This window comes from Atta colombica, unplaced genomic scaffold, assembly GCF_001594045.1.
Source record: "Atta colombica isolate Treedump-2 unplaced genomic scaffold, Acol1.0 scaffold141, whole genome shotgun sequence".
In the NCBI taxonomy this organism is placed as follows: domain Eukaryota; kingdom Metazoa; phylum Arthropoda; class Insecta; order Hymenoptera; family Formicidae; genus Atta; species Atta colombica.
In genome coordinates, this window is record NW_017259230.1 from 479,642 (window position 1) to 490,283 (window position 10,642).

At 33.3% G+C, this 10,642-nt stretch overlaps 1 protein-coding gene across 1 annotated transcript; it reads left to right on the plus strand.

Moving 5' to 3' along the window:
- The first annotated feature begins 4,661 nt into the window (after positions 1-4,661).
- On the plus strand, positions 4,662-7,958 carry LOC108684903 (integumentary mucin C.1-like). The gene is made up of 3 exons (XM_018189441.1): positions 4,662-4,836; positions 6,432-6,827; positions 7,079-7,958. The coding sequence occupies exons 1-3, from the start codon at positions 4,776-4,778 to the stop codon at positions 7,171-7,173; spliced, it is 552 nt and encodes a 183-aa protein (XP_018044930.1). The 5' UTR covers positions 4,662-4,775; the 3' UTR covers positions 7,174-7,958.
- Positions 7,959-10,642: the final 2,684 nt, after the last annotated feature.

Below are 10,642 nucleotides of genomic sequence, written 5' to 3' on the forward strand. Positions count from 1 at the left end.
GACAACCACCACAACGGTGCTCGTTTCGGCAATCTTGGGGTAACGAGCGGTCCTCCCCTTTCTTTCTTTTTCATTCACGCAAATCACACGCGTATCCGGGTGACACACGGACTTGCGGCTCGGCACGACGTCGACGACGACGATAACGGGGAGGACGAGGAGGCCGACGACGACACACGCACGCACGCCACATACACACGCGCGGGGCTGCTCCACAAAAGAGGGAGAAAGAGAGAGCGAGAGAGAGCGCGCGCGCGCGCGCGCTCACGCACCTCGTATCACGTATCAAACGCGGAGCGGCCCATTTCCCTCGCCCTTTATCCGCGAGCTGGTCATCACCGCGAGCCACCCCGCTGCTGCCACCCCAGAACACCGCACCGTTCACCCGCGCTTCCGCGAGCTCTCGTCACCTCCCCCGTATAGATTGACCGTCGTATCGTCGTATCACGATCTCACAAATAAAGATACGCTCTTCTCTTTAACAAGTCACAAATCAAGATACTCTTTTTTCCAATCCTTATAGCAAATATCCAATCCTATGAGATATCAGAACGTTCATATCTTGTTCTTTCACCGCAATGCAAAATCAGTCCTTGAATCACGATTGTGCACGACGGTGGCCTAAAACGCTCTTTGATGATCACGAAAACAGGCCCATACGAGCGCAAGCACTCGTGCTGTGCACCGTCGCGCGCACTCGCCTCGCATCGAGCACCAGCACTGAACCCGTGAGCTGTGAGCGCTCAGCGCATCATCGGCATTCCCGTTCCCGACCGTTGCGGTCCCCGGTTTACCCCGCCACGCCGCCGACGATCCTAGAGGGCACCACCTTCTTGTAACCGTCAACAAAAGCGGGGCATAATCGAACAAATCGGAGACATATAATTAATTGATAGGATTGAGGGAAAACTCGTTCTGGAGCATCCGCAATAATATCGTGGAGAAATTTTACTATATTTTACTATATTTTGGATCTTGTATGTAGATTGTTTATTCTATATTTTTATAAAACTTGATATACGACTTAAATTTTGAGCAGATTGGAAATTTTTAGCTTTTATAAAACTTGAAAAATATTTTTCGGATAAATCGTGAAAATAAGTAATTTGACAAATAAATTTTAAATGCTATAAGAAGAAAGAAATCTTTATTAAAATTATAGTTTTGTCTTTCAATCATTATAAAGATCATTATAAAGATCCGTTCGCATTACTTGAATTTCGGTATTTCAGTGTATGTATGAGATCAGGTCAGAAGTAAGAAAATAACTGATAACAATTTATGGAGAATATTGTCAAGACATGATATCAGTTTGAGAAAATTGAAATAACAAAATTCTTTGATATATATCAAAGGATATACATAGATTTTAAACTTATGTAAATAATTTAAGCGATTATTGCATGTTATTATTGTCCACGTATGTATAACAAATTATTTTCATTCTTATAGTTTTAAAATAACGATAGAGTGAGCAGAATCCAGTTAGCATATAACAGAATTAAAGTCTCTGTTTGCTGCTAATATATGTGAAGTATATAAATAAAGTATACATTAAAAAATACCAAATGTCTATATTTCACATTGCTTTTAAGAATGTGAAAACGCAAATATTGAAGAAACTGCATAAAATATTTCATATATACACACATATATATATATATATATATGATATATATGAAAATGTGGCGAATCTTTTAATCGCCTTTTCAGTCTTTTATATTTATCGAGAATAATATAAAATTTGAAATCATAAGAAATTGACCAATTTCTCATAACTTGAGATTTTATAATTACTACGATCGGTCGCTATGCCAAACGCTATAAAAATCATCGATTTTTATAACAACTGTAGGGTTTTAAATCGACTAGGGTACCTATTATGGAACATGAATTCCGTTCGAAATTATTCCGTTTTCCGTGAAAACACAATAGAAATCTAGAGAATAATTACATGATTCCGATTGAAATCCATTTCAACTTGTTCCACGATAGGTGCCCTGAATTGGATTGCTTTGCTATTGGTTGAAATTTACATATTTTATCAATAGTAGAGCTTGCAGCGCCAATCCAATCTAGTTCAAAACCCACTACAGTCGAAAACGCTTATACATTTAAGATTGTCTTATTTTAAGCGGCGTCTACAAAATTTTAAGATATAAAACTTTAGTCACAGTTGAATGTGAGGAAAATAATTGGCTATGATCGGACAATTTCTAAAAATTTTTTTTTACATCTTAAAATCTCATTGTAGACGCCATTTTAAATACGGTCTTAAGCTGTTACGAATCAATCAGAGAATCGTATTAATTTATCTTATAAGATATTGAAACTGTTTTATGTCTGTTTTTATATAAATTAAACTTTAATCTCAGTTCAACTTACTCTTCATTTTTTAAATTCTTACAACTAGAAAAAAATAAAGAGTTAATTAAACCAAAATTAAAATTAAACTGCACTTGGTAAAAATGGGCATTCAAGAATTAAGTTTATACAAATCTATAGGTTTATAAGAACGATGAATATCACCCTACGTATCTCCTAGGATACATTCAGGAATTACATCTAGATAACTCTAAGGCTGGTATTCATAGTCGGATTTTATATTTAAGACTATCTTAAGCAGTCTTAAGATGTCACAAACTAATCAGAAGAGGTATTCAGTCAATTCTTATTTCAAGACCAGTCTTAAGTAATGTTTTAAGACGCTAATGCGGTCCTCTGATTGGTTTGTGACAAGTATTAAAACTATACTTAAGACGGTCTTAAAATAAGAATGGATGACGAATACCAACTTAAGCTATAGTTTGCGTTATACTCACAAAAAGAAGGAGACTAAATTTAAGCAATCGGTTACGAAAAAGTGGACTCGATTTCTTGCTTCAAAAAAGCATTGTACGGAAGAATACAGAGGAAGAATACACCTTTAATCAAAGATTAATCAAAGATTAAACTATACTGGACGTAAGGATTTCAAATTTCTTCGAGTGAGAAAAGAATATAGGTCATCTCACTCTTCCACCAATCGGCGTGTATATATCATGCATATACATCGCTACTGGTGGAGAGATGAGATGGCCTGTACTCCTTTCTCGCTCGAAGAAATTTGATGAAATCTTTATGGCACTGAACTATGGATACGATCAACAAATGCTACAAATGCTTTAAAGCAATTTTTGATTGGTCAATTTGTAAAATTCTTTTTTCTAATTGGTCAACTAAACACTTCAAAGCATTTGTAGTGAGATTTTGACCGCAGTCTATATATACACTAGGCATCGAGGAAAATTCATGGCCACAATTCATCAACCGCCAATTTTAGTTGGGATGATTTTGAGGGAATCAGAAGCGTTCGCGCACTGTGATGTATCGATGTATTATCGATGTATGAAAATCTTTTTATTAGTACATTTAATAAAATAACATTAATAACATTTTTTATATCTTACATCGTGCATATACATATGTGCAGGAATTGATATATTTAATACAAAAATTATTATCTATAAAATAAAATGTCCTTTTTATTTCTCTGCCACCCTCAGGTACACAGCACTTCATGTTGATGCTTTGCACATTTTACAGTGCTTTGCACATTTTTCACGCGATTTTATAATTTTTCAAAGTAATCTTTTAAATATAATCCCACTCTCTCTCACGATCTTGCTTTTTTAGTGAGACATATGCGTAGAAAATTATATTATGGTATTCATAGTCAGATCTTAGATCTGTTTTCTGTGGCTAACTACTACACTTTTGGAACTTAAAGCGCTCGCTGCTATTGATGTATTCTTCCAGATCTAAAATGCTGATTGGATGATCTAAAAGAATACACCAATAATAGCAAGCGTTCACTCAACTGTTAAGTCCGCTGAACACAATCATTGTGAGATAGATGTACGTTTGATATTTATTTAAAGCGAGAAAGATAATTCTAGAACAGTCTAGTGCAGGAACAGAAAACAGACCACTTATTGCTTCTGCACACTGGACGCGGAAACGCTTGCCGCACGGCAAAATGTGAAGCGATAGCCAATAAGCTTACAGTTCCTAATGTATTCATTAGTTATCATGTGCAGAAGCCATCATATTTAAAACCGTCTTAAGTACGATCTTAAGAAGATTCATGAATCAATCAGAGAGAGACTACATTAGTGTCTTAAGGCATTACTTAAAGGCCATTCTACATTGGTCGTACTGTAGCGTCGTAACATCATGCGACTTTAAAATTGAAGCATTGGATTGGCTGAAGCAACACGCTTGTGACTTGTGACGTCTACGATACGACTAATGTAGAATGATCTTAAGATGGTCTTGAAATAAGAATCGACTATGAATACCAGTCTATTACTCGTATTTTAATGCCCATATTCATAGTCAGACCTTGACCTTTAGATGCTCAGCCAATAAAATAATTCATAGAGTATCTAAAAATAAATTTAAGGAAGCTTTAAGTATAAGGCCTGACTATGAATACGGGCATATGATTCGAATATAAATCATATGTAAAATGAGTAAACTTCTAAACTTCTAAACTCGCCCAATTTCTTATCTAGGGACTATTAAGCCGTATTGCTGGCAACCGCGTTATCGCCATCTTTAACGTTGTAAGTAACGGTCGCTACTGGTCGCTGCAAGTCGTTTCGAAGTTGAGAGTTCACACGACAATCACGATCAGTTCGGTGTGGTTGAGTGGCGATGCACGTTGTATAATCGTTTTGTATCGTCTCTGCGCATTTTGAAAAGAACAAGGAATTTTTGACGATTTTCGAAATATGAAGTCTGCTTACTTGATCTGTGCGTTACTGTGTGTGCCACTGGTGCTGGCCGTGGAGGGTGAGTTGGTTAATTCTAAATATTGGCGCGTAATGATTACAAATGTATTGCTTATACATGCGTAATAATGAAACTTAAAGCACGCGGTATCGGGTGGATAGTAGTCAGTTATTGTATTCCACGTCTTATCGAGGGACGCCTACTCGCATCGAATTACCGATAACGGCACTGTCGGTTTTTTCCAGTAGCGACGTTCAAGAAATTTATGCATTCGTAGACTTGCGCTTCCGCATTCAGGCGATCATAACTTTTTCTTTAAAGTGGAACCGTGAAAAATGAATTTTTATATATGCCTATACACCCACATACATACAAGAAATTTTCATGTTTCTACTCTAGGGATAAAGTTACATGATCGCTACTCTGTTCACGCGTAAAGATGTTCTTTTTTGAGAATATTCTTTTTTTCTTTCTTCTTTTCGAGAGAAGTCTATAAAAACATAAGATTGATTAGAAAAAAAAAACATCGAGCTGTTAAAAACAGCGACTCAGCACATGTCTCTTACACATGTTCGACCTTCGTTACACAACAGCGGTAGTCTCGAGTAGATTACTATTGATTTTCGCTGACCACTACCATCCGAATCTTAGGTATGACGATAACAATCGAAGCGCGCAATGACTTAATGTTTTATCGTCGTCAGCACAGTTCGCGGTTGCCGATAAACGATATACATATAAATACTACTGATACTGAAGAAGTTGAAATCTCGTCATATATAAAAAGAAAAACATTCTTTTTATGTATGCCCGTTTCTACCAATGTAATTGATAGATTTCAGTTAGACTTCATTTTTTTAAATTTATAAAATAGAAAATGATGAATTAATTGAATTGAAATTAATTGATGAATTAATTGAATTGAAATTAATTGAATTAAAATTAAACTACATTGCTAGAAATGGGCGTTAGTTGAACTGTTTATCTTTCCTCTTTTTTACTCTATGAAGAGAAAAAGAGGAGAAATGAATAAGAAGTTCAATTAAAATGACAGATCTAAAGATATTGATATGGGTTTGCATTTGTCAGACTTTAAGTGATTTACATCTTAAGTTGATTTACATCTGAAATTATTTGACACAGTAAAAAATTAAGAAAGTATCTTGAAACGAAATGAAAACTACAAAAGTGAATAAATTTATTAGATGACTAATAAATATTGTAATGAATTTGTCATTTTTTTTTTTTCATATCAAAATACATAATTCTCAGGTAGAAATTATATTCGAACGCAATAAAATTTTTTAAATTGCAGAACATCGATCTGAAAATATCATTTATATCATTACAGAATGAAATTGAAATTTCATTTTATTTTCCAAATTTTATTTTCGTTTCATATTTTTAAGAATGAATATTATTAATTAAGTAATATCTTAAAATTATTTTACTTAATGTTTATGAGTGATGTGCATATGCGTTTATGCACGATGTATAAAAAAATATTTGCTCGTTATGAGAACAAAATCAACCTTTGAATATTTTTTTTTCATTAGAAATTGCAAGAAAGACAGTTTTAAATGTACATAAAAATTGAAATATATGGAATATTTATTTATTAAAAAAATTAATGTATGGATTCTTCATACATTCAGATACAACGCAAAATGGAACTACTTCTCCAATGGAGTCTTCAAACCATAGTAATCAGACTCAGCTCACAGAAAAGACTACTGCTGTACCAATGATTAATGCAATTACTACAACTTCAAATAGTACTACTCCTACTCCTACTACTCCTACTACCTCTACTACTACTACTTCTACAACTGTTACTACTCCTACCACTAACTCCACTACTGTTACTCCTACTACTACTACTACTACTACTACTACTACTACTACCACTACTACTACTACTGTACCAACAAATACAACAACAACCAGCATTCCAACATCTCCACCTACATCCACTAGCACGGCTTCATCGAAGACAACAGCTGTACCACCATCTTCTAAGGATCGTCAATTTGATGGTCTAAGCTTTTTTGGTAAGAGATGTTATTCTGTTAGTTATTTCTATAAATTAATTGAGAGACTGTATCTTACAATAGATAAGACAATAAAATAAAAAGTTTTACAAAAATTTTATTAAAATAATTAAAATTGCATAAATTACAAATACTGGTTATAAAAAAATTTTTTTAGATGAATTTCTTTATTATAAATTTTTCATTGTATTCGATTTAATGTAACAGATATGGTTAAATATCAAATAGTCATGCATATATTTTTGTTGCAGGTGGTATTATCCTTACTACGTGTTTGATGGCAATCGCCGCGTTCTCATGGAAGTTCTATAGGCAATGCAAGGAAGGAAACTACCGTACACTGTGATAACGTGCAAGGCGCTACATAACAGACTTTCGTCAAGTAAACACAATTAATTGAATTAAGAACTATGAATAATTATTTTATTGTAATAATATTGCGTATTTTTATAACGCAGTTAAAGTGTTGCGTGGTTAAGTGCTCTTAGTAATGTGATGTACAACCACGTTCCGTTTTTCTCGATACATGTATGTAATAAAGAGGGAGGGAGGGGTCATGTGTATTCATATGTATTGGAAACAACATTGTATGTATATGCGTCATTTTACTAGTAGATGAGAGATTGTGACGATTACGTGTTGCAAGTAGGAGCAGTAGAGGATATGAGGGAGAGGGAAAGTGGGCGCATTGACGAAAGCCAATGACCAATCAAATGTACATTCCATAAGAGAGAAAAAAGGGAGATAATAATTCTTTAACGCGTATTATCCTTCTTATTAGCTTTCGCTCAAACTGTTAGCAAGCTATATCTTTAATCTGATATATACATTCTGATATATACTGGTATATACATTCCGCAGTAAAGTTATATAAGATCTGATTTTTCTACGAGAAGAGAGAGAGAAGAGAAAGTATTAAACTTAAGAAACATTGAGCTCGATACAGGTATTTTAGCGTGAAAACGCTATGCCAAAGCGAAACGAATCTTCGAAATATTCGAATTTCAAACAGACGTATAAATTACATCGACGCGTCTGAGACGCGCTATATAATATGAATACTTAAAGCCGGTTATTGGCTGTTATTTACAAAATATATATATATATATATAATAGTTTTGTGGTATAATATATGATATGCACAAATTAACTCTCTCCTTTATATATCCTTATCACTGGTCTTGCTCTACAATATTTTTTCGACAAAATCTGAGCAACGCGTAGATAATCTTATAAACATCTTATAAACACAAAGTATCATCAAAATGAAAGTTCCTTTTTTAAATTAGATTTTGTATTTTTTTACATATTTATTTTTATTTACTTAATATCGCCTAAATTTGCATTGTATATGTACAATATGCATATAACAATTTTATTTTTTTGTAATTCCGTTCTTGAGAATACTCAAGATATTGTCGATTATTTACACGTTGCAATCGTAACCGCCGTTGTCATAAAACTCTCTTTAAATTCTTAAAAATACTTATTCGTTAAATAGAATGCCTAAGTATTAAATAGTTCCTTTCTCACATATTCGCCTAAAATGAATCAAAAAATCAAGGAAATGCTTTTTACTTTTTCTTTTTACAACATATTATCAATAAATACACAATTTAATTTACGATTTTTTTCAAAGCAAGTATTGTGAGATAATATTTTAAATAGCACAGTATTGTATTAAGGTCCAGTTTCATAATTCACTGTTAACTCTTAATCGAGGTTCAACCTGTTTCTCATCTCTTTCCAGTTCTAGAATTAGAAAGAGATAATGGATAAGTTGAACTTCGATTAAGAGTTAACCATGAGTTGGGAAATTGGACCTAAAGGCGGTATTCATAGTCGATTCTTATATTCAAGATTTCTTAAATACAATCTTAAGATGTCACAAATCAATCAGAGGGCCGTATTAGCATCTTAAGACATTACTTAAGATGATCTTGAAATAAAAACGGACTATGAATACCGGCCTAAATATGTTAAGCGATATTCTAAGTATAACGTGTCATGTTTATTATAAAAAAAAAACAAAGAAAGATATATTATATGTTACATTGTGCAATATCTCTTTCAGTTTGTCTATACAACATTGAAAATCCAAATACTGCATTAATATTTTACGAAGCCTATAATCCTCTTCCTGATATTTCTTTCTTAATTACTATTACAGTCGTAAAGTATCATTATCATAACAGATATATCTCTTGCATCATCTTTCCGTTTTGTCAATATTTTTTATTACGAAGAGAATTTTGAAAAAAAACAAATACATGATCTAAATAGAGTAAATTCTTATATTTAATATCATTTTAGCGGTTTTGACGATACCAATAGCAAACATAGCGGTTCTCGGCCCAGCGATTGATTGTTTTTGCAATACCGGAGGAAAGAGTGTTTCTTGCGCATCATCGTTTACTTCTGCAAACGAGAACAATTCTGATGTCATTTTACAATTTATACGTCGCTCAACCGAACAAATTTTTTGTTGCCATTATATCGGGAATACAAAGAGATACCTTATCTGTTTTCGAACATCTTAATTACTGTTTTATAATAATTTAATTTGATATTTTCAAACAAATTCATTCAATAATCGTAATTGCTGCCGAACAGAGAATCGCTACGTGTTTTGCAATTGGCATCGCCAGAACTGCTGACGCGATATTAAATACAAGAATTTACCCTGTTCAGAAAGGGTATTGATCGCATACCGCCATTGTTATACGTACTTGACACACATATTTCCGCTTAAAACTAATATACTGCTTACACACACACACATACACACGCATACAGAAACTCGCGACTTTAATCGTTGGTTCCTCAAGAAAGGAAAATCCATTATGTCGCACGAAGGTGCAAAAGAAGAAAAGAAAATAACGAGGAAAGGTGAAAGGACAGATCGATAACGAGAAAACCACCTACCGGGTATTGTGAATAAGGATTTACATTTACCAGAGAGAGAGAGAGAGAGAGAGAGAGAAAGAGAGAGAGAGAGAGAGCTACAATTTCATAGCTGCAACGAGATATCCGATGCGGCAAACACGGATGAAACAGTGATATTGCAGTCGATAAACTTGTTTGGTTTGCAATAATTTATTCGGTTGAAAATTTGTTAATAGTTCCTTCTGAGAAAACGATTGTAGGATATTCAATTATCACGCATGTATTTCGGAAAATTCCAACATTATATTTAGAGTAGTGTATAATTTATACAGAACGGTTATCTTGAATTATTAACTGTTGAAGATATTCTAATTCGATATTTTTAATAATCTGCTTTAAAAAATATTTTAATAAATTCTAGATAATAACAAATATTTTCTTCTCCATTCTATATAAATTATACAACATTATAATAATGATATAAGAGGAATATGGAAATAAAATAATATATAATTGATAATAGTATTATATCTATATAATATTAGTACAATAAATCAATATATCAAGAATATCAAATCACACTATGAATATAATAAGATTATGATATACATTAAAATATAATCATATTATAGTATATTATAAAATATTTTATTCAATCAAGTCGAACGTTATGGAAGTCACATGTGATTTTATTCCCGTCTCATTTTGCGCATATTGAGCGTGCGAGTGTTGCGGCATAACATTCCCAGAGATGAGATAGGATATGGAAAACTAGATAAGAAAAACACACGCGTGCAAAAGATCGCGGCGAGATGAGTGACATAATAAAAAAAAGAGGAAAAAACCCCAACGAGACATTGCCTTTCGTTTCGTGTGAAACGTCTGACGAAAACATGTATTATTATAATTATTATTATAATAATTATTAT